The 26,220-nt window shown below is 37.6% G+C and overlaps 1 protein-coding gene across 1 annotated transcript in view; it reads right to left on the minus strand.

Moving 5' to 3' along the window:
- waplb (WAPL cohesin release factor b) overlaps positions 1–26,220 on the minus strand; it is a 266,382-nt gene that overhangs the window by 100,209 nt on the left and 139,953 nt on the right. Inside the window, exons 7-11 of the mRNA XM_051922842.1 lie at positions 25,641–25,793; positions 25,167–25,303; positions 18,900–19,011; positions 18,558–18,785; positions 8,204–8,315 (exon numbers count right to left, since the gene is read on the minus strand). Coding sequence (XP_051778802.1) covers positions 8,204–8,315; positions 18,558–18,785; positions 18,900–19,011; positions 25,167–25,303; positions 25,641–25,793 — 742 coding nt within the window. The remainder of the gene's footprint in view (positions 1–8,203; positions 8,316–18,557; positions 18,786–18,899; positions 19,012–25,166; positions 25,304–25,640; positions 25,794–26,220) is intronic.

A 26,220-nucleotide genomic window follows, 5' to 3' on the forward strand; every position in this document is an offset into this window, starting at 1 on the left:
ACAGTAGAGAGGCTTTATGAAGTAGTGGAGTGAACGGCTTAAAAAGTGGTCCTATGGACATATACTCTTATCATCTCAGTGGATCTCTGCAGCTGCTTTAGTGTTATACTTGGTGTCTTTGTTGTGTCTCTGATTAATGCCTTCCGTGCCTGGGCTATGAGTTTTGGTGGGCTGCCTTCTCTTGTCAGGTCTATATTCTTTTCATTTTATCATAATGGCTTTAATGATTCTCCATGGGATATGAAAAGTTTGGAATTTTTTTTGTTTTAAAACCTAACCCTGATCTACTTTTATCCACAACTGCATCTCTAACCTTTCTGAAGTGCTCATTGGTCTTTATGTTGCTTGCTCAGTGCTATTGAAGAATCTGGAGCCTTACAGAACAGGTCTATTTACGCAGACATGTGACACTTTGACTGCACACAGGTGGGCCAATATCAACTAATTGTGTGACTTCTGAAGCTAATTGGTTGGGCCTGACTTTATTTAGGAGTTTCATAACAAAGGGGATGAATACATATACAGGTAGTTCCCAGGTTACAGACATCCGACCTACGACTTACGAACGAGGACGCAGCTGCGACACATGCGCCTCAGTAACTGCCACTCCATCATCGTTGGCCTGGGGATGTTGCAAGCGGTGGCTGGAGGGGAGCGATTTCGCTGCTCACACAGTATAGTGTCCCTTGGGCGGCTCCCGGCGGCGACCCGTGGTCCATAGTCACCATGGCCACAGCTATCGTTCGTATGCAGGACGATGGTTCGCTGCCCGCTCACTATGCCGCCGCAGCTACTGCTCCTGACTGGACGCAGGCTGGATGGAGCGGAGGGGGGCATTTCACTGCCCGCCCAGCACACACAGCCGGTAATGCTGCAAGTGGTGACCCGGTTGTGGCTGAAAGGGGCGGCGGGGGTAGCATTGTAGTGTGCCTCGGATGACTGCCTGTTGAATTGGGGTTGGGCGATTCACTACTTGCCTTTGGCCGCACTGTGTTCGTTCTACATGGAGGTGACTGTGAGGTGGGCTGGTGATGAACCCTCCCTCGCCACCCCCATTCATTCTCAATAGCAAGCCTGCTTGTACTGTTACGCACATAGCAGGAAGTTGTCTCTTGTCAGTACATCAGACGTGTTGATGACTGGTACCTTCCTGCTGTGATAACGTGTACAGTGCTGTGCAGAAGAGCTCGTCTTAACCTTTTGTCTTCACCCTTCCAAGAATGTCTCTGAAACACAAATCTGATGCAAGTGCTGGTGATACAGTACAGAAGAGAAAAACCATCAGCATTGAAAATAAAGTAGAAATAATAAAAAGGTCAGAGAGAGGTGAAACTCCATCATTCCTTGGCACAGCAGTTGGTTACAGTTGGTCAAAAATAGCATTTATTAAAATAATGTACCTGTTCCGACTTACATACAAATTCAACTTAAGTACAAACCTACAGTCCCTATCTCGTACGTAACCCGGGGACTGCCTGTACACTCAACCTTTCAGTTTCTACTTGTTTTTTTACATACTGTATATACACACAAGGCACAGCATTTTATTTTTATTCCACTTGAACAATTTGGCTTATATTGTTAAATCAATTGCATAAAATCGAAATGAATATCCCTTTTAATTTCAAATTGTAATGCGACAAAACAGGACAAGCACTGAATACTTTCCCAAGGCACTGTATATGTATTAGGACTATCAAAGCAAATATGTCTAAGCATAATTCAAATATACCTAAAACGGTCTTATTCAATAGCAAAGGCTGACAACCTGTACTAATTCGGTCATTGAGTTACTACTGAAACACTATGCAAAGCTGTATTTTTTATTTGTGACTTTCACTTCCATGATAGCTTGTTGCCTTCAATAAAATTTACAGCTAGACCCATTTCACTACTCTGTACTTTGATTCACATGTGTTCAACAGGTTTTGTAAATGGTTCTTTGGTGGAATAAAACTATAATTTTGCACCTGATTCTGTCCTATTTATTCTTAAACCAGAGATCCATACACAGCCATGTCAGTACCAGCAGACATGTTGTGTTCCACAATTATTCTGTCTAATGCGGATGCTGGTTTGGCACACAATGCCTAAAAATGTATTAAAATATTCATGTTGCCTTTATAAAACTATTGCTTATTAAAATATAAATGATACCTTGCTCCTGTACACTGGACACCTCCAAAATAATTAAACAAGTCTGCCTTCGACCAATCTATCCTTTTACTTCACAGGCTATTCTTGCCCTAACACATTACTAACAACCTGGTGTTAACTATTGATCTAAAGTTGTTTTCACATCTAGCAATTACAGGAAAACAAGACATTTGTAATACTTAGTATTCTACATGTTTACTTTTATTTATTGTAATATAAGTACAGATTCATGTGTAAATAACCTTGAGCAGTAATTTCCTTGCCCAGTATGTGACCAAAATTATCATCACTGTACCAGTTAGCCCAAGGAAACTAAGTAGTTCAAAACACAGTCAACAATTTCTGATAAAACAATTTCTTCTAAACCGGCTATAACCTCTACTAGCTTACCCCAACATATCCTAAGTCACTATACATCTTAACTTTCATACATTCAACAGAACTATGACTGGAAACGCATTTATTCACTGCAAAATCAGAATAATGTGCCAGCATTTAATGTACTGGAATTTAGCTTGGTATCACTGGAGCTGCTTATAACAGAAAACATGACATACAAATAAGTTAAAGAGCACACTTTATATACAGTTGAAAAACTGTGCAATAATAAATGATGTAAAAATGAAAGTGTGAGTTAAAGTGCGTACACACACACATATATATATATATATACACACACACACACACACACACACACACACACACATGTATATATACTATACATATCTCATATATTGTATGAAGATGCTGTCACACACGTGCGCATGGGAGGCAGCTAAAGGGCTCGAGGGAAGGCAGTTCTGAGGCATGCCGGGATGTGGCAGAGTGCACTGATTCTTTTTTTCCCTTGCCTGTAGACCATTCCCGGGAGACCTCACCTGGCTCTCATGACGTCACTTCCGGGACCGAGCCAATGGAAGAAGACCTTACCGGATCTGGCCCCTGTGATGTCACCTCCGGGCTTGAACCAATGGCAGATGAACCTGAGCCAGACCCATATGACCTCACTTCCTGTCTTCCCCTTTAAAAGTCTAACCGTTTCCCCTATGTGTCAGTCTTGTTTTGGACTCTGTTGTATGCACATCAGTGCTCTTTATTGAACAAACGACTTTGCAGCCAGGATACCACATTATACGGGTGGCTGCCCCAAATCTATCTGTGTAATGTCTCGTTATTGCGACAATGCGTGTAACACATTAGTAAGCGAGGAAGACAGGCTAAATTACTGTTTTTTGAGGGCTATCGCTCTGGGAAAGATACTGTTGAGGTGTCTTTTAGTTTTAATTGACCTAAAGTGTTTATCCAGAGGGGAGATTTTGGGAAAAGAGAAGAATTGGGAAGGATGAGTCCATTGTGATCCTTTTGATATGGTTAGTGATACTAGATACATACAGGTCTGCAAAAGAAGGAACAAACAATAATTTTCTCAGATGACCTCACAGCACGCTGTACTTTATTTTTCGATAGGACTGCTGCTGAGCTACACCATAAAACAATGCAGAATGTGATCACCTTTTCAAATATGGCCTTGTAAAATTATACTAGGATTGGCTGAGAAATATTTAATTTCTTCAGTTTACGTAAAAACTACAACCGCTGCTGAGCCTTCTTTGTAATGGAAGATGTGTTAATGATCAAGCTGAGAGTATTTGTGACAGTTGTACTCAAACAGTTGAACGATTTTACCATATTGACATCAGAATCATTAATTTCTAGTAGGAGAGGTTGTTACTGCTGTTTGCAAAAGTCAATTACCTCTGTCCACTACATTGGTGGTATTGAGCAACCTGGTTTCATTACTATTGTGATAAGTCCAATAATGGTGGCATCATCAGTGAACTTAATGATTTTTACTCTAGGGTCAATAGGTCCATTGATGCACAGGCAATACAGTAGGGGGGTACACAGCTCTGGGGGCACCTATGCTAATACAGAGGAAGTCAGAAGTGGGAGCACATCCGAATGTACTGTTTCTGATTTATCAGAAAACTGTAAATCCATTTACAAGTGGAGGCATTTGGTTCAGTTTGTAGATATTTAGTTAAAAACAGTTTGGGGACAATGATGTTAAATTCTGAACTGAAGTATACAAGAAGTATTCTGGCATAAGTTCCATTACAGTCCAGATGCTCTAGCACAAAGTGAAGGCCCTTGTTATTGGCACTGTCCACAGATCCATTTGCTTTATATGCAAACTGAAGAGGGTCAAGATTAGCAGCAGTAACAGATTTAAGACTTTCAAACACTTTCATTAGCACTCATAGAAGTTCAATAGGCCTGTAATTGTTTAGGTACAGCTTATTGAATCATTTTTTGCAACTTAAACAATAACAGAAGATGTAAAGCAACCTGGAAAAGTACACATTGCAAGGGACTGGTTAAAAACATCAGTAAGGAAAGCAGCAAGTTGACTTGCACAGTGTTTAATTCTTTCACGTGAGACTGAATCAGGAGCAGCAGACTTTTTGCAGGTCTTTCTTGCAAACAGCTTTCAGACATGGAGAAATCTTTTTACAGTTAGTAGCACACTGAAGGCTTCTTCATAAAGAGGAGCTATTGCTGGCTGAAAACTGAAGTTCCAGTTTATTTTTGCGTGTCCATTTAATAAATGTGACTGCATTGTTTAGCAGATTCATGGGCTGCTAATTAGTATCCTTGTCACTAATTTTTGCTTGCTTCATTTGCTTGACAAAGAATCCTTAGTTCTTTGGTGAACCACTGCTTTCCAGGTGATATACAGGGTCTGTGGCATGTGCATTTTAAATGAATAAATTATCTGGATGCTCAAGTATTTGCGTGGAGCATAGGTAGAGTGGTGCAGCGGCTCTAGACGCGGATGTGGGAATGGGAAATCCTGCATACACATGCACACATATAGGATTAACATGTTTCCTCGTTAGCACTGGATTCATGATTAATGCACTTGTGCTTCATCTTTCTTTTAAACTACTTTGGGACGCTAGAGCAGGAGAGAAATATGAGAGATAGGAGGTTAAAGGAAAAAATTAAACTAAAGCAAAGAAAGAGTAGGATCACAGAGGAGCTGGTGCTACAGGACTGAAGGCAGGCAGTTGGCAGTGGCCTCAAAGGAACCAATCAGGCCAGCGCCTGAGGGATAGAAGTCGCTTGGGTTAAGCACATTGAACAGCTGGAGGAACTCTGCACTCGTGAATGACAGCACAAGTATAAGCAAGACTCAGCAGGGTGACACTGGACTGGTATTAGGGACCCAAGCCAAGCTTTAATAGTTAACTGTGCTTGTTTGGAAGACTTCTCACGCTGCAGGGCCCTATCTAGAATAAGGCAGAGGAGATGTCAATTTTGGAGAGAGAGCACCATACCTAGGATTGCATTTTTAAAGGATATTTTTCATCTTTTGATTTTTAACCTCAACTTTAATGGAAAATTTATTATCTGACTTTGGACTTTTTAGCATCCACAATGTTCACTTTTAACTTGGTTTTTATTCTGTATTATTTATTTACTGAAGAATTCAAGCACTGCACTTTAGACACTATTACTTGAAAATAAAAGCACCTGAACGAGTACACCACCTCTTGACTGTATGCATCCTTACATGCTGCGGCTCATCCTTGGGAATGGTATTAACGGTTCCAGGTTCAAGTGGCACCCAGAAGCTGCCAAAGAGCATAAAGCCAACCTAGACAGTCACATTCCAATGTTGTAAATTGCAATAGTTTTGCTGGAAATGCAAACATCTTCAAAGAACATAGTGTTAGTCACCTCATTAATGTTTTAACAAACATCTTTAAAAACATCCCAATCAGTTCAATCCAAGTAACCTTCCAATGGTTCAACTTACTCAGCATTCCATGAACAGAGATTTTCTTACTGATTAAGCCGATTTTAGCCATTGTTTCATAAGTGTGTAGTAACCGTAGCATAACATTGTCAGAACTACCCAGTTGGGGGTGGAAGTGCCACTGAGAAATCTTTTTGGATCAAATCTGATTACCAGCAAAAACATTTCAAAAAAATGTGTGAATTATTTCAGGCTGTGCTAGATAACTGCATCAAATATTAGGATTTTTATAAGACTACCAATAAAAAGCTTTCAGATTATTTTCAAGCAAACCTTTCTAAATATTAAAGGCATGACTTTAAATTACAGGTAGTTATCAGAGGTAAATAACTTACAGTATATCCCACTGTCCAAGGACTGAAATATTGTATCAGACACATTCAGTAGGTATCAAGTTCACTGAGGTACACTGAACCTACCTACGCTTTTTACAAAAGACTTTTCTTTAGCTGATGTCAATAAAAGTTCTGCACCCCTTCAAACATATTTGTGGCCATGGTAAGCAGGCTCAAATGAGGGGTTACTGATTAGTGAATGACAGGCAGAAAAGTCTGACTGTCCTTGTGATATGAACAAGAAAAAAAAAAAAAAAAAAAAAAAAAAAAAAAAAAAAAATAGGGAGTGGTCTCCCCTAGACTTTCTTGTATACTCAGATATGGGGATGGATAATTGATGAGTAAACCATTAAGACAATGATTATATGTTTATATTATGTACACTAAAGAACCATCTACAACAAACCAAATCAAATAAATAATATACTGAACAATTATTATAAAAGTAAAGTTGGATAAATCGGACTCTGCAGCTGCATGAATCATGTTTACATACAAGCACACATACACAGACATAATTCCAAAAATGGTATTTTCGGACTCAGGGTGGTCTAAAACGTCGAGATTCATCAAAATCTAGAAATGGAATTTTTGGAGGATTTCAACACTTTCCCTATACTTCGTATACTAGAAAGTAAAAAGAAAGCTCAAAGGTAATATCAAAAGACAAGATAAAATGTGCTTCAAAAGATCAATATACGAGATAAACTTTCTACCTTCAACTCTGATCAGTGCTTTCCAACTTCAACTCCGATCAGTGCTCCTTAAGACATGTGGAAGTTCCCTGAACCCCCCCCCCCCCCCACCACCAAAACACTCATTAACATTCATTGTACTCTTTGTCTTGTTCTTTCTCTCCCAATAAAAAACCTGTGTCTACCCTCTAGTCCTTACTGTGCAAAATATCCTATAAACCTCTGCCCTTGATTTCTCTTTGCTCCAGAGACCTTTCTTCTCTCCCTTCACCTCTTTCATGGGACACATTTCTATCCAAAGAAAGGTTTTGTTCAATAAACCCAAACTACCAGCACACCCAGATCTATATTCTACACAGACTATCCTGCTCCACGCAAGCGGTTTCTGATGGACCTCACTGCTGATCCTCTCTTGTCAATTATGTTCCCTTGGTTTATCAGGCACTTTTCTCCACATGTTCTAGCACTGCCCCCAGTCTTTTCTTTCCTGAGGTATCCCTTTGTTACTTTAGACCTCTCTAGGTCTAAACGATCCCCTGGCTCAAGACATTACTTTGCATGTTAGGTCCGTTTATTCCAGTCAATTAGTTTTTGCTTAATAAAAAGTTGATCACAAAAAAATAACCAATAAATTTAAGAATGTTTAACCTTTAACATAACATCTTCTAACATGCTTAACCGATGTCTGCAAAGAGGACAAATCCTATCCCAGCAGTATTAGGCGAAAGACAAGAACCTACCATGGATCAGAAACGCACAATCCCAAAGAAGGACAACTGCTAACTAAAATGATTAGTAATAAATCTTGCATTCATGCATAAGAGTGAAACTGACAACTGTACCATGAACAGAAGAAGTCATTCATTAGAATATATGTTTAATACACTTGCTATCAGAATAAATGTTTAATATATTTGCAGTCAGCTTCCAGAGCCAACACCACATCTGAGATAAAGTCAGTTCAGGTGGCTAGAAATATTTTTAGAAAAGGTTAATTAAGGGAAAACTTACACTATATATGAATAATACAAGAGTGTTTTCGCTGTTGAATATACAAGTACCTGCAATTGTGGTTGGTATAACAATCACAAAATGTAGTATTTTAAAAATATCTAAGCAGTATTACATATACATACAAATATTTGGAACCGCTCTCTAACTAAAGCAAATCAATTCCTTAGGTATGGATGTACCTTTATCTACAATGTGGTCCAGGCCTCCCAATAACCGAAGCTCCTCCTTGAACCAATCACCTGCTCTTTTAGAGGTTAAGGATAGTAATGTCTCCATTGCTAAATGTCCTGTCTAGAAACAAAAAGACAAAACAAAATTCACAATTAGGCAGAAAAGACATTGAACCACAGAACACTGAAAAAGTAGCAGGACTACTGTATGTTATGGGAATGCAGAAGGAATATCTTAAACCAGGAAAAGAAAATCTGAGCACATCTCGCTAGTTATAGCATCATTACATTGGTTACCTGTGTCCTTTAAATTGATTTTAAAATACTATTGATGGTGTATTAAGTTCTAAATAATCTTGCTCCTCCTGTTTTTTTGAATATTTGTCCCTTCACATTCCCAGTCGTAAACTTAAGATATTCTAATAGCGATTTGCTTATTATTTCAAGAGCCAAGTTTAAAAATTATGTGGCAGCTTTTGTCGTTATGCACAAAATAACTGGAATATTTTACCGATAAGAGATACACCAGGCTAATACATTGAATCATTTAAAAAAAAACAAAAAAAAAAAAAAACACATTTGTCTTTTCACAGCTATAACTTAATTCTAATTTTAGATTATATATGCATAGAAATCTCCTATTCTTCATTAAGTTGCATTGTTAAAATCTGCTTTTCACTGCATTCTTTTTGTTTTTCACTACCACCACCTAATCAAGGCACTATGTACCCATCTGTGATGATCAAAAGAAAGGACACTCCAACTCTTAACAAGACCCACTGCATCAAATATTCTAAGATGAAGCTTAAAAACAACTGGAACTAATTAAATTCATGTTGGGTAGAATGGCCAGTAGGGACTGGGCAGTTCTTTGGCTTTGGGGCCTATGTAGATAGTTTTTTTTTTTTTTATCCCCCAGCATCGCACCCCTGGAGGGTCCCCACCCCCTTTCCTGCCCTCCCTGGTCACCTGACAATAGTATTGGACTTAATAAAGACTTGAAAATGAATCTATGAATAAGGACTTATCTATGACTTTTATGTGTGTTATGTAAGTGCATACCAACTTATTTCAGTTACTAATTTTGGTATGGCATTTATTCATTCCTGGTCTTATCAAAGAAAAAAAAATTAAAAAGTAATTAAAGTAGTTTGAGCTAGTTTTTTATATAAAAACATGCTATAGAAGTAAATTGTTGAAACTCATTTTATAAATTATGCAGCTTTAAAACTTCACAAAAAATAATAATAAAATAATAATAATAATAATAATTCATTACATTTATATAGCGCTTTTCTCAGTACTCAAAGCGCTATCCACACAGGGAGGAACCGGGAAGCGAACCCACAATAGGGAATATGGGAAAAACTAACATGGAAAACACAAACATAATGGACTTTTAACCCTTTAAAATGTTTTAGAATTGTCCAATTTGTTTGAAGCTGGAAATTTAAGGTTTTTTTTCAGCAGAAGTTGTAATGAAATTGAACAAACTTGTTTTTAATTTTTAATTCACTATTGAAAAAATACAAAACATTGACAAACAATAAATTAGCTAAGGCATGCCTTCAGCATGTTATTCAATATGGCTCAATATTTTCCACACAAAACTACTGTAAGTACATTTCTTATATAAGAAAAATGTGTCACACTCATCAAAAAAAGTTCCTGTTGAGAATGAGACAAAGTAGCACATATTACACTCCTTGCATTACCAAGGAGTTTCCTGCATGCAGTTAATGCATTTCTTTCTCCCAGATGCAGCCTTTGCTCTGGGACCAATGACGATTGAAACTGTAATTGAAACTGCAACAAACATACAAGGAGAGTCTGCCTGGGTGGGAGGAATTTACCGAGACAAACCACATAACTGAGCTGTTAAATCATCCATAAAGTTCTTGCGTTTCATTGGCTCTATGTCCTTTGCTTTGAAGATTGTATGTTGCTAACACAAACTATCAATGTGCAACACCATATAAAAGGTTTTAGTAGCTTGTGAATCTTGTCCAAGTAGTGCTTCGAATGGTGTAGTAAAACAGTCTGTTCCAACTCTGCTTTAAGAGACAGACAGAGGGTTTTTAAGTAAACAACTGAAGTTGGGACATGTGTGCAAACTGTTTGCTTCAACTTGCAAGGCTTAATTTAACTTAATTGCTGCAGAACATCTGCAAGTTGTAACTAATTAGTTGTTCCCCGAAGAAGACCCATTTGTAATATTCTTAAATTTCCTTTTTTATTAGGTTTTGCTAACCTAAACTTTAAATTGAAACCGCTGAAACTTCTAAAACTTGTGACTAGGAGTGTATGTACAGTAGACCTCCACGAAGTTCAGAGTTCGCGGCCTCAGTCATTCACGGATTTTTCCTTAGAACCTAACTAATAATCGTTAGTGGAAACCGCAAATATCCTCCACAATTTTTATGGCTTTTTTCTTGGCAATACTGTACTGTAGAAAGAACAGGAAGCAGCTGTAGAAAAAAACGCGACTTGGGATGGTGAAAGTATCCAATATAATTTGAAACTGCAACTCCCAGTAGTCCCTGCAGTGGCTCTGATTGGTCTTCTGCTGAGGGTGCTGGGGCTATTGAGGTCAAAAAGATGTCAGCGCGGCTTTTAAAAAGGGGGCCGGTGACCAAAAGCAAAAAAAAAAACCATTTTTTTAATCTGTGTTTCAAGTTCCTGCCTGTCTGCCTTCTGTTGGGTTACCTGTACTTATTAATTTTGTCCTGGATCATTTTGTGCGTCTGGATTGTCTGCCTGTGTACATGAGGACTATAAGTGGATTCATGGCCATCCTGCAAAGAAAGGAGCGCTCTTGAACCCATCCACCCATCTTCATTTCAGGAACTACTGGTAGGACTATCTTTACACTCCCATTCAACGTGCAGATCTCTGGACTACCTATTTTCATCATTACATTTCATCCGTTGCCATTTTTCATGAACTTTTTCATGATTTACTCTGTGTTTTGTTTGTGCTTTGTTGTATTTAATGTGTAATAGCCGTAAGGGCAACAGGGGTGGCATTGTCGTTTTCTTATTTCATTTGTCTTCATTACATTTTTTATTTGCTGTTTGATTACTGGTTTGCTTTGTTTTTGTCTCTGAGTGGGCGCGTCGGGTCAAGGCTGGAATCTCCACCATAAAAATAAATAAATCACCATCTTCTCGATTGCAACAGGGGTGGTATCATCGTTTTCTTATTTCATTTGTTTTCATTCCATTTTTTATTTGCTGTTTGATTACCAGTTTGCTTTGTTTTTGTCTCTGAGTCGGCGCGTCGGGTCAAGGCTGGAATCTCCACCATAAAAATAAATCAATCACCATCTTCTCGATTGCGGCTTCTCACGCGATGCTACGCTTACTTAAAAGCTTAAACAGTGCCTGTCCTTTTTGGCTGATTGCTTTGTTTCTCTCTCCTCCCCCAGACATTCTACTGTTGGGGGTTGTAATTATAATAATTATTAATAATTTTTTACATTTATATAGCGCTTTCTCACTACTCAAAGCGCTCAAAGCTCCCCTATAATGTTTGTCTATTATTTAATCATTAACTGCATGCTTAGCACCTTTTACTTCTGAAAGAGACATGGTTTGAAATGTTTAAATAAAGTTCCTGTCTCTACAATCTCCTGTATTTGTGTGCAATTTTGTGACCCAAGCTGCACTAAGACTAGCCTGCCAGCATCAGTGCTTACCTCTGTGTGCTTGCTTGCAGCCGGTTTAAGCGCAGTTGGCTCAGTGATTTACATCCATGGCGTCAGTTGCACTTTGTACATATTGTTCCAGTAGTTTTTAAAATTATTTTTGCAGTTCATTAGTAGTGTGTAAAATGATCAGTGTTGCAGTAATTGTGATGCTCTTTGCATGAAAAAAAAGAGTTCCGTTAAATTTTCACTTTTCTTTAATTGTGACATTTACTTAAAGTGCAGCAAAAAAGTATTTGGCGTCCAGGGATGCATTAACCCCCCAAGTATGTGGCAGTTTAACGTTTAAAGCCCCAAGATGCCGGCAAAACGAGCTGCACCGTCTAAGGCTTCTGGAAATTGAAACGCGCTTGCATTAGTTACAGTACATATAGTGGTAACATCGGTATTTTACATTCCAGCATCGTGGGAGACATAGCAGTACAGTATACAGGTTTACCTTTACACTATTTTTAGGTAATGTATTAAGCGGAGTCTGAATTTTGGGGGTGTACTGTATGAGGTAAAATATATATGTGTACTGAAATGGTTGCTTTGCCATACGTTACCACGTATATGACATTTAATGTTTTTGCAGTTGCTAGAATCATGGTGTGAATTGTGATTTCTTGGGTTACAAAAAGTGTGTTGGAAAACACTGCTATATACATTTGCTTCTGGCAAGCAAAAAGTTCTCTGTGGCAACTATCTCACCTAAAAACTGACACTGTGTATTCTTGGATGATTATGTGGCATTCTTTGCATAAGTTACCTAAGATACTACAAACAGGAATAATAGGTAGAGATAAGCATTACACTTCTACTTCACAAAATTTTGTCATTATATTAGGACAGACAGCTCTGTAAGTTGGCTGGCAGACTGGCAAGTTAGATACAGAAGTACTAGAGATTTATTTTGGTTTCAGTGGCACTCAAGGATAACTTATTTTGAACTTAGGTGGTTTGACACTTTCAATCTTCGTACAGAAACATGAAATGAAAGAGTGCAATTTTTATCTTTGAGACTTTCTCTAGCATTGCACCAAGAATGCAATAAACATACACCTGCCTCCCCCTTTCCTACCACTACCCTATATCTACTGTAAATCATTATGTATAAATCAAGAAAATGAACATCAGTATGAGATGATTGCCTCGTTGCCTGCCCTGGATGCAACAATATTTTTCAACACATTAAACTGACCACATTAATTGTGTGAATGAGTATGCAATGCAGTGCCCTTTTGCCTTGATGTAAGTACTTAATTTGTGGACTTTTCCATACCATTGCACCATACCACTATTACTATACAGTAGAATATCAGTAACAATGACTATCTATATTCTTTGTTTACATGAAAGCTTCAACTCTAGTTGCACTAAAACAGTTGTACTTTCCTTTAAAAACTGAACAAAGTAAAATCACAATTACATTCATATGGATAACTCAAAATACTGAAAACATTTTGTGAAAGCAGAAGTTTAACCACATTGAAGTAAAGCTATATGTAAATTTTTAAGGCTACTGTTTCACAAACACCTTTTTCAAATACTATAATCTACATAAATAAGTATAAACATTACTCAGAAAATCATCAATTTCCCTATACAATTAATACTTTCTATGGGATCATCTATATATATATAATTCACTAAGCCGGAAGACAAGTAGCCACCCATGGAAAGCACGCCGGAAGGGGCGTGGATTCACTAAACCGCCGACAAGTAAGACGCCAATGGCGCACGCAGGAAGGAGCCACGCCCACCAACTCTTAGACCATTGGATACGACGAAAAAAAATCACAGAGCCACTCCCACCAATTCGGACATGACGCCTCGGAAAACATGCCGTCATTTCTGTTTGTCTGTGCCACAGTTCACTTGCAGCTCTGAGCCACGTTGACTTTTCATTAGTCAACCTCAGTGGAACCTTGGTTCACACAGAGGCAGCGCCAGAGAGAGACAGAGGCACACACAGGCAGCGCGACAGAGAGAGCCGCGCAATCCTTTAAAACTGAGGTTAAAACACAATGAAGGAAGCAGTCTTTAAAAACCAATAAGCCCTGTGCCTTTTTTTCATTAGCGTCTCACCTGCTTCACCGCCCTGCAACAGTCGAGACGCTTTCTCAGCAGCTGACCTTCTCTGTGCCTGACTCCACTACTGTCAATTGCCTGATTAAAAATGGTGAACTCCTGCAATGTTACTATTTTGGTTGGCATTTAAATAAAGTTCGGATTTGTTCAAATGTTCCTTTTTTTCCCTCTGTGCTTAAAACTCATTTAAAAAAAAAAAAAGTGTTTATACAACTGCTGCAATGTTACGGAGAGAGAGAGGGCTTGCGTGCTTCTGAGAGAGAGAGAGAGAGAGAGAGAGGGGGGGGGGCTGGGGAGGCTCCCGCGCTGCTTTGGGCTGGGGAGGCTCTGCTGAGAGAGAGAAAGGGGGGTGGGGAGGCTCCTGCGCTGTTGAGGCTCGTGAGCTGCTGAGAGAGAGAGAGAGAGAGAGAGAGAGAAGCTGGGGAGGCTCGTGAGCTGCTGAGAGAGAGAGGGAGGGAAGCTGGGGAGGCTCGTGTGCTGCTGAGAGAGAAAGAGAGAGAGACAGAGGGGGGGGGGGGGGGGGGGGGGGGGGGGGTTGGCTGGGGAGGCTGCTGCTGAGAGAGGGAGAGCCTGCCCATGCAGCTAAGCAGGTAGCATGGGTGTTTGTGTCAGTGTTATTCAATGTTTTTACTATTACACTGTGCATTCTATGGTGTAATTAACTATATTTGTGCTTAAAAATCTTTAAAAATATATATTTACATACAATTCGTACGGTCTGGAATGGATTAATTGTATTTACATACAATCCTATGGGGGAAATTGCTTCGGTTCACGACCAAATCGGTTTACGACCAGAGGTTTGGAACGAATTATGGTCGTGAACCGAGGTTCCACTGTATATTGAGTCTAGAAAACATGATCAGCAAGTCTTTGATAGGCTGCAACAAAATGATGAAAGAATGGGCACATTTTTTTCTCACAAGCTGGGTGGGTGGGTGTTAGTTAATTAGTTACTCGAAGGATTTCAAGATTTAATATGCAAAAGTGGTAACACTTAAAAAGCAGCCCAAACCAGAAAAGACGGGTGGCAAAAAGTGGCTAACAAATTAAACGCGTGTGCATTGTACTTACTGAAAGCGGCGTTACGGATTTTGCAAATGTTCATTTTTTCCCTCTGCTTAAAAAACATTAAAAAAGCAGCGTGATTATGCGGCGTATACTACGCCGTGGGTTGGTATGCAGCGTGTAAAACAGTTTGTTTGTCGCGGATAATTTGCCTTTTACTTTAACACGAAGACAATTTCCTGTTAGATTTGCCTTTGCGATGACAATTGATAAGGCACAGGGCCAAACTTTCAAAAAGATGTGCATGTATCTGCCAAAACCAGTTTTCAGTCACGGACAGTTGTATGTTGCTCTCTCCAGAGTTCCATCTTTTCATTCACTTACTGGTATGCCTGCAGGAACACGTGCAGCGAGCGAGAGAGAGCGAGCGACACACACATACACGCATACAGGCGCGCAAGAGAGAGAGCGCTGGACGCATAAGAATAATAATACTTCATTACATTGATATACCGGTGTTTTCAGTATTCAAAGCGCTATCCACACAGGGAGAAACCGGGAAGCGAATCCAAAATCTTCCACAGTCTCCTTACTGCAAAACAGCAGCACTATCATTGCGCTACAAGGCAGTTAAAGAATGCACCGGCCTCGATTTTGTTTTCACTTCTGTTTACAGCGATCGGATCGTAGCGTGCATTGTTGCAATGTTACTTTTCTTGGTGGCAAAATACATTACGGATGTTTCACGTTAATTTTTTTCCCTGTGCTTAAAAGACATTAAAAAAGTGTTTCTCAACTGTGAATCCGGAACAACTCAGTACACAAGCTATATTAAGCGTCAACAATGAAGACTCGCTACACCTTAATGAACAAGTGCTGAAACTTATCCCTACCGACAAAATAACTTTCACCAGCGTGGCCTCCATTGTCACAGACGATCCCGCTTTCAGTCACGGACAATTGTATGTTGCTCTCTCCAGAGGTCCATCTTTTCATTCACTCACAGTGGAATCCACAAACCCACCCCATTTGGACAACTGTGTCGTTCAGCAAGTGTTCACCCATCAATACGTAATTATGCGGCGTATGTTACGCCGCGGGTTGGCTAGTATACTATAAAACAGTCCAGCAAATCTGATTTACTGGTGCAAATGAGATTTGTCTGTACAAAAAACAAAATCAGAATTTAACATAATGATTGAAGGCCATGGCACAAAAATGAGTACAACCCAAAGAATGTCTTAGGAGTAACACTTGATGCTAATAGGAATTCAACATGGAGTAGTCTGCTAAATTGTCGACAATTAACAACCAGTTAAATACCACTCTGAAGTGTCAGTTAAATAAAATCCTCTGCCACTCAATAATGAAATCAATGACACCACATGGAAGAGAAATGTCACAAAACTTGAGGCATTTCTTTAAACAAAAAAAGGCTACAAGAAAATTAGTAAAACATTGCTAACCAGTAGGAAACACAGTAGCAAAAATGATTTTCAAAAAGGATGGACTTGCGGCAAGCTCTCCAAGACATCCAAGACTGACCATGGAAGCTAAAACCTTGATGTGAGAATTTTGTGACAAGGAGAGTTGTGGAAATTTGCCATGCAAGTTCACACAGTTAAAGAAGTAGAAAGCAAAACTGGGGGTGACTGTTTCCCATGACTCAAGAAGACATACTGTGGCAAGCAAAGGTATTTAATCCCCTTGAAGGTCTTTTTGCATGACAAAAGATGTATACAGATATTTATCCATTCAGTATTTTAATGTGAACTCTTATGTTGTAACAATAGCATTTCCAAAGTCAAAATAAATAATTTTCTGTAGATATTTAACTGAAGAAATACTCAAAGGTTAGTGTTTTCATAAGTATTCAAGCCATACACATTAATACTTCTGTTGAGAACCCTTTAACTGCAATAATAGCCTTAATTATTTTGAGATGTGTATGTGCCGGTATTGCACATTGTTCAGGAGTGATTCTTCCCTATTCATCTTGGTAGAATTTGGAGAGATTATGTAAGTTGGTGGGATGGCACCTCTGGACAACAGTTTTCAATTAGTACCACAGATTCTCAAGGTTAAGTTCAGGGCTTTAACTTGGCCATTTCCATTCACCTTTCTGTTTCTGAGCCATTACAGTGTTGCTTTGGCCTAATACTGGTCATTTTCATGTTGAAAAATTAATCTCCTAAGCTGTAGGTTCATGGCAGACTGGAACAATTTCTCCTGCAGCACTGTGCAGTATTTATGTCAATCCACTGTCCCTTCAACTCTGACAAGATTCCCAGTACCACTACATGAAAAACGTCCACATAGCATAAGACTGCCTCCACCATATTTCACTGTAGGTATGGCGTTTCTTGAGGTATGGACAGCGTTAGTGTTATGCTACACACAGCTCTTTAAAGTCTGACCAAAAAGTTCTATTTCTCCCACATCTTAGCTCTCTCATGCTTTTTAGTAAATGCCATATATGGAACTTCTTAAAGAATGGCTTCTGTCTTGCTACCCTTCCATGGAAGTCCATTTTATGTAGAGCTCATGTAGGCTGTGTGGTGCTGAGGTGTCACTCACTGCATGGCTGCATTCGAGTCCTAATCTGGGATTCTGAGTTGGTTTGTCATGTGGTCGGTGCGGCAATGAGCTGTATCAGCGCATGCTCCTAACCTTCTTCTCCTCCTGTTGGTATTATGGACCCATGCATATTCACTCCAGCTCCAGCCAAAGAGGACTACAGACTTTTGAGAGTGACTGTTGGATTTTTAGTATCCTCACTCACCAGTCGAAGTCTTCAGGGATGGCCTGTTTGCCTGGGTGCAGTGATGAACCTTCTACTTTCTGATGATGGATCCAACAGTGCTTAACAAGACATTCAAACTCTTCAGTTTTTTTGCCTTATGCATGTCAATGACTTTGCTTCTCACATCAGCAGAATGTTCCTTTGTCTTCACTTTGCAGTGATTATTGAACAAATTCAGACTATGACCCTTACAAAGAGAGCTTTTTATATTCAGAGAAATATAAAGAACTCAAATAGTGCCTAATTTTGCTTAAATATGGTCAAATGACTGTTACCTTTGTGTTGTTTATGATTAACTTATTTGTGTAAAGCTGGAGCTTCCAAAGCATAGAGGATTAAAATACTTATGCAAAACACTATTGAGTTTTTCACCTCATTTGCAACACCTTATTTGAAAAAAATAAATTTTTTTCCTAATGATGTTCATAACCAAGCTTTCATGTTGTTAATAAAACATGTTTAATAAAAATTCTGGTAACTGTACTGATGTTAACTGATTAATAAAAACCTTAAATTTTTCAAGTGGGGTGTACTCATATATCTCATATTCTGGTTTGTAGGCAACACACTAGACTATATCATGTGAAAGTTCAGCTTTGAGTGAATATATACAACAACTGTGTAACTGCACAATTTACCTTTATTCAACACATTTTGTAATTAAGAGACCAAGTTAGATGGAAACCCCTAGACAACAATCTAAAGAAAAAACATTACCCATAATAGCAACTCAATTATCTAAATAACACAAAAAAAACCCACAAATTTCTTACCGTAATGTTTTCAAGATCTAGATGCTTGTTGTGTACAGTTTCGCAGAGCTTACGAATCTTCTCTTTAACTTTATTAATTTCTTTCTCATTAAGTTGAAAGGTGACAGATGAATCTTGCTCCAACTCAAGTAACCTGATCATAAGGTCCAGGCTTGCTCTGTCTAAATCCATATTTAACCTATCCCTGCTCAAAATATACATCAGCGAAGCAGTGCACAGAGCTAGATTCTACGGGAAAAAAAAAAATTACAAAAATGAAAATACTTGTGTACAAATATTTAACTTTTTACAAGAATATTACTATTCTAGTATTTATATCAGAAGCAATCACAGCAAACTTACTGGATGTTGTGGAGCATCATTCAGTGTTTTAAAGACCTGAGCTACCATCCCATGGGCCCTTAGGTGCATTCTGAAACTAGGCATTGCACATTTTGAAGCCAGGCTGATAATACTATGAAGGAAAAAAAAAAAAAAAACCACAATGTTCACAAACTACACTTTAAGCACAAATCTTATACAGTTGTAACAAGTTTATGAAACTGCTAGTTGGAAAATAACGGGATACAACAGATATAATGCATAGTCAAATATTCATACAAAACTAGCATATATTTACCAAACATAAATATTTGACTGAACAGGTACTGCTAAATATACACAGTATGTGTTTTATATAGTTCCAAATGACAGTCCAAGCCAAACAAGAACTCCACGTGTTTAAACTGTACATTGATTAAAAGCAAATGCTGCTTTATTTAGTTTTTTAAAAAAACTGATGTTGTACGACACCCAGTAGTTATTTTTTGGCTTCTCGGACGATTATAACAGCATGCAACTCAATCAAAAAATGAAAACTTAGCAAGCACCATATATTGTGAAAACAATTAAAAAAAAAAAATCATGTATTACCCACCCAAAAATGAGAGCAATCCAAATACAAAGTCAAATATAAAAGTTCTTTGTATACAATAAAACAGCAAGTAGAACAGAAAAGTTAAATATGGGCTCAGCATGTTTACACTGGAATTAAATTAATGAGGACTTGTGTAGTTCTGAAAAAGTTAAGAATATGCAATCTTCAAGATAATTACATTTTTCCCTTATTTGAGATAGATTTATGATACAGAACATTGGTTTTCCACCGAAATACACAGGGTGGGTTGGGATTTTTCCATTACAGCAAAACAAGTCGTCACCCAAGTACTATGGTATAGGATATTACAACAGATTTTTCATAGCACACATTCAACATATCTGATTTTTCTTTAAATATTACTATTAAGGTGGTAGGAGTGATTTCTAACCCAAGGCTATTCAAAGAATAAACCAGATTGGGCAAGAATTCTGGAATATGTGCAAGGCATTCCAAAAACAATTGGCCTAGTGATATACTGAATAACATTGTTCTAGGTTGGACAATGGCTTGTGTACATTTCAGACAAACTTCAACAAAAAATGAGACTGAAATTTTTAATTGAATTGTGGTGAGCATGTGACACATTTAAGAGTATTTTTTTTTAATGAATGGCTGAATTACATTCCTTATTTACTTTGATTAAAAACATCACTCTGCCATTATTCCCTAAGCTCAATAAATGGTAATTATTTTTAAAAAGAATATGGAAATTCTATTTTAGATCTTCCTTAATACTAGCCAGTATTACATCAGGTGTAGATACAGGGAAATAAGCAAAAAGTTGAGGAGACTGCTATTTTTTATTGAATGTATTTGAAGAAAATGACATTCTATATGATCATGTCTAACTTAAAACAACACACATGGGAGAATATCCTTTTCTCCCACAATACACTTATTCTAGTATTTTTTAATTAGATCCTGCCATATTTAAAGCATTTTTGAACAGATCCTCTAAATTAGAATTTAATTTTTTCCCCCCCAAATAGTACTGAACATCAGTTACCCACTGTCTTAAAAGAGGTGGGGTGGGATTCATCCAACGGAGCAAGATAAGTCTACTTGCTAGTAGTGTGGTATAGACAATTACAATTTGTCTTTCTCCACTTTAAGCCCATCTGGGAGTGCACCAAACACAGCTGTTAATGGGATAGAAGTGATTGTGACACCACAGTCGTATGACAGGCATTCAAAAATTTTTGTGCTGAATGATGTTAATTTGGTGCATGCCCAAAACATGTGGCCCAGTGAGGCTGGAGCTAGACTGCAAAGTTCATAGATTGAATATTTGCCTGCACAATTTTAAATAAGATAAATGTGACTGATAAAATATTTTAAGTTGAATGACTGAATGCTTTGCGCATATGGAGCCAGAGTGCATTCTATACATGGCTGCCTTCCACTCCTTTTCAGAGAAGTAGAGTGAAAGTTTGTGGGTTATATTTTTATGGTCAATGATTTTATCTCCTTCTATGTTAGTAATTTCTGTTACTGCATTGCAAACTCCCTGCTTGTGGATTCGTTGAGCTAAGATCTTATATGCCTTGTCTCTGTGTTTATCGTAATGATGTTAAAATTTTAACACTAGAAGACCTGAAGTCCACAAAAAAAAAACTCAATCCTGGGCCACCTTAAATTCTTTTGCACCTCTCCATCAGCGTCTTTTGTTTTGTAAATGTGTTGATCAGCACAAGCTGCATGCTATCCCATCCCATCAATGCCAAAACCAACTGGGACAAAAAGTTCTCCCAGCTCAAGCCTCGTTAATTATCTGGGTGTGAGGTGCCTGGATTGTACAGGGTAAATAATATATTATTTGGAACACATGCATTTCATGTGTGTTCCATATCTATAACGATCTATGTAAATGTAGGATGACATGAAAAGTGAGGAAAGAAATATTGAACACATACCTAAAACAAACTTTTTTCATGTTATACTACTAATGACAAAATTTTGACATGAAGTGGATAATGTGTCGAGACTGAAGCCCAAATATCAAATAAATACTTTCACAAAAGGTACAAGTATAACAAAAGTGTGTCCTTTTATTCAAGAATATAACTGAAGAAAAAAAAAAAAAAGGGTTAGAATACAACGCTGATACGACCGCTTGGGTGGTGCAGCGATAAGAACTGCCGACTCATAATCAAGAGGTTTCCAGTTTGATTCTGGGCACTTCCTAGAATTGCCATTTTGAGTAGTAAGCTGCTCTTATTGTTACTATTATACAATAAAAACATACATTTGATTCAAGTCTGTAACAGCTATTGTAAATTTATGGTACTTGTAAGGTTTTTTTTTTTACACTTAGTTCATGCTCCCCCCAATCTGACACTGCTGTCAGACTTGCTATAACAGGTGAACTCAGATGAGGATTCTACATCAGAGAAAAAGAACAGAAGCCCTCCCCACAAGAAATGTCCACTAACACAACTGCTCCAGGCATAAAGGCAAAAGATGGCACCGCCTGGATGAAGCTACAGGTTGGGCGACATCCAACACATGCATGTCCTTCAACGAAACAGCAAAGCTTACAGAGCTCGACATGGTATTGTGCAAAGTTCTGTTTTAGATTATGTTTTTTGATGGTCTTTATATAAAAACACTTATTTACCTATTTACCTTGATTTATTTACTTATCTTCCTATAGCATAAAGTCACAAGTAGACTGCAGAGCTTCCTGTGTTTGATCAACAGGGGAATGCTGACAGGCATGTTAAAGATGAGCTGTTCCATTTCTTTTGTTGTCAAGAAGTTAAATTCTGATTGCAAAACTAGTCTTTCCCTATAAAGTGCCTCATATGGAGACCTGGCGTATGCTTGATCTATTATGGTAATTTCAGTGATTAACTGATACCGTCTTGGTTTCCAATTTATTTCTGTCCTCTTAAAAAAGACTAAAGAGTTTCACAGAGTACTCCTGCAAGGAAGCATTTGTCCAACACAACCAATTTGCTTAGAGATGAATTATGTACAGTTCATATCACCTAATGACATGGGATTAAGAAGCCAGCTACGAGATGAATGTGTAGGGCATGATGATTTACTTAAGGTATAGTGTTAATAGTACCTGGTGTGGGTGACTGCCATACTCCCACAGGGGTTAGGGTTGAAGAAAATAAGTTTTCCAAAAATGTTAGTAATAAAATAATGCTAGTTAAGTCTCTCTGCTTGAAGCACCTATCCATGTGCAGATTAAGTTTATTTGATGTTTTAAAGCAACTGAATATAAACTTTTTTTGATAACAGTAAGGAATACAGACAATTAACGTTTTTGTTATGACTTCACTAATTTTTTTTGTGAAAGTTAATTTAAGTAAAAAATGGAACAGTATTGCATCAGTCATAAGCTGATGCATTTAACCGCCTTGTAGGGTAGTAAATTGTTTTATTTGAGAAGTCTGACTATGGTACTTTTAGATCACCATCTTAAATGAAGTGCACTGACACAAATTAACGCTTAGTAAAATAGAAAAAAAATGTCAGATTGGTAATGGTGTCAGCAGATACTCAAATTCTCAGTATTAGTACCAGTATCTGAAAAGTTTTTTTTTTTTTTGCCTTCTCTAGTACACATTTTTGAGTGATGCAAGAGTCACTTTTGAATTCATCAGAATTGCTTTTGGTTTCACTTTCACTGCATGAAGACAGATTCACCTCGTCATCACTGCTGTTGAGAGGTGTTTCTTACAAGACACCATTATGAGGCTAGGAGAAGACATGTCTACACCATTCCATGGGTAACGCTCGGGCCTGAAGCTTATGCAAGACACGCCTGTACTTCTGCCTGAGTAACGCTCAACATTAACGCTGCTGGCACTTTTACAGCCCAAGAAATCATCAGGTCTTACGTGAGACACATCTATACCATTGTCCAAGTGACACTCGAGACTAATGCTTTTGGTGCTGCTTTTACAGTCTGCGTGAAGCTTGGGTCGAATGCTAAGGAGGTTAATACAACACCTGGCAAAAATTATGGAATCTCGACACTAAGGGTATTAACGCAGCTTTTTTACTTCATAGTAAATCAAACAGTGCTTCGAATAAATCACAGATATAACACAAATTTTGTTTATTTGCTGAACATTCCAGTTTTGTGAAACATACCTCAAATTAAACATTTTTTAAATTAATGCCATTTTCCTCCCCTGGTTCTTTGTCTGACATGTAACCCCATATCATAAATGAGTCGGGAAAACTTCTTGTTTTCTTCAGGAAGTCATCTTTAAATGGTTTATTAGAATAGCGCCAGACAAATGCTACAGTACCATCTCTTTGGCCAGTGCAGATTCATGATTCATCACTGAGCATCACTTTCATCCAAATACCACACTCCATGATTGCTTCTCTTTAGCCAACTTCAACCTTTTTTTCTTCTGTTTAGGTGTTCGTGCTGGTTTTCATTTGGCTTTTCTAAATGTAAATCTAACTTCATGCAGACAATTTCTTACAAATCTATCACAAACACGGATCCCTGCTACCAACCATTTGTTTCTTATTTGTTTTGTTGTGCATTTTCTATTTTCAAGGCACATTACTTCTGAGTTCTCTACACAGATACTTTCATATCTTCTTTGGTCTACTTGTATGTTTTCCCTTTATAATCTTGACATCATGCTTACACCTGAACTAAATTTTAGATAGCTGACTAGGAATAACCAACATCTTTTGCCACCTTGTGTTGGACTTTTCTACTTATAATCTTATAAACGTCTTCTTCTTATAATCCTTTCAAAAGTTTCAATTGACAACTCATATTTTGGGACCATATTACCTTACAATTAGCCAAGCCCAATAACTTTTTGTGGTCTATTAGCCATTTCTTTTTACTGCAGATTAATTTGCTTTTAGACTGTTTATACTGCAGACTAATTTGCTTTTAGACTTTGTTTTAGAAATGCAAATTACAAGGTGATTCCATAATTTTTTCCACAACATTGAGTGATTACCTCTAGAGAGGTGTAAATATGGGAGTGCAGGTGTAACAGTTACTTTGACTCTAGCTGCAAACAAAAAGCAATATTCAGTTACAATACAAAATGTGACCCTCTATGCATATAGTTTGGTGAATCTAACAAGTAGCTAGTACTGTATTTCAGGATTTGCTTTTCAAGACCTTCCCCAAGATTTTAGTGCCACAATCTTATTTCTTCCTTCTAGATCTATATTCAGACTGCAGTGTGTATATTCATATTTTTTATTTGATGAAGGTTGTGAGGATATGAATCGTATCTTTAAGGCAAGCTCCAAATACTTTATTTTGTTCTAAATTTGGCTAATTTTATTCACCACATCATTTCCAATTTCTCCTTGGATTTTACCAGTATCATCATCTCTGTCAGGCTCTTACTCTATTATAATCTGTTGGTGTCGATGCAGGTGTGATGCATGATTTGTCTGTTATGATTTTAGATAGAGGTGATTAAGTATGCCTTCTGAGACAATTACACATTTCAAATGTAGCTTATTAAAATGGCAAAATTTCAACAGAAGATATGTTTAACTGGGTTAATTAATTTCCATATCAAATATAACAGGACCAACTTCTAACGGTGTTCTTGGAGTTGACTGTACATACTACAATAAACATAAATCACTAAAATAAGCATGCTATAAGGAAGAATAAAGAGTGGAATAAATAGACAAACATGCACTTAAACATAAACAAATGTAATAGTATTCATTACCTAAGGCATCGTGTGTTCAGTGGCTGACTGCTCTTCAAACCAGTCTGCAGGTACTCAAAATCATCAGTAAATTCCTGATTCTCTCCAAACTCTACAACATCATTAAAGTGCTTCACATGCTGAACAACAGTATACAACTATTAAAATAAAAAATTGAGAAAATAAAATTACTACCATTCAGAAATAAACTTAGTATGAGATAAAATAAGTCACAGCTTCTGTATTTAGTCTTTGATCAGGCAGGAAAACAACTATAACTGAGGCCACTTGTTTTACATTCTTGCCTAATTACAAATCTGATGGCTTGGAGTAAACTCAGGAAGAAAAAAGTCAAAACTCACTTAATGTATGTAATTAATGTACAGTATAACTCAGTTAACGTCACAACCAAAAAAATACTATGAAATGCACTACATTAGAAAATATTATCAAATTAAATAAAACAAAAAATGTTGATAACATAAAAAAAATTACCTCTTTATCTTCCTTTCTACATTTTAGTGCAGTTACAATATCTTGGTAGGGCTGGCTAGGTACCGTCACAGACTTAACCACTCTGGGAGGCGGGGGAGCTTTAAAAAGTCCATCATCTTTTCTAGAAGCTGTTTCCTTTGTAGATAAAAGGGCCTGTATATATTACAACCAGAAAGTTTAAAATATGTTAAAGATCTATTTGAAAATGTCTATTAAACTAAGTAATCAATTTTAATAAAGGTTAAGTCTGCTCTGTTTATTGTTAGTGAACTTGTGTTTACAAAGTAAGCAAAAACACACTGAACCACACATTTTCATGATTGCAACTTATGTAGACCACAGAAAAAGATCATGCTGAAATTCTTAATGCCCGATGTGTAGCATCCCAAGTCAAACTAAAAACAAAACAATGGAAACATACTTTTAAGTATGTAGTTGTTTGTGTCCAGTTATAAATGTGATCTTAGTAAAGTTATGACATTTTCACCTTGTGCACATTTTCGTTAAATTTACAAGAGTCACACGGCTGCCACAAATCAATGTAATCAACTCAAAAATAGTAATCTAGTCATATTTTCTT

Source organism: Erpetoichthys calabaricus, chromosome 2 (genome assembly GCF_900747795.2).
Source record: "Erpetoichthys calabaricus chromosome 2, fErpCal1.3, whole genome shotgun sequence".
Classification (NCBI taxonomy): domain Eukaryota; kingdom Metazoa; phylum Chordata; class Cladistia; order Polypteriformes; family Polypteridae; genus Erpetoichthys; species Erpetoichthys calabaricus.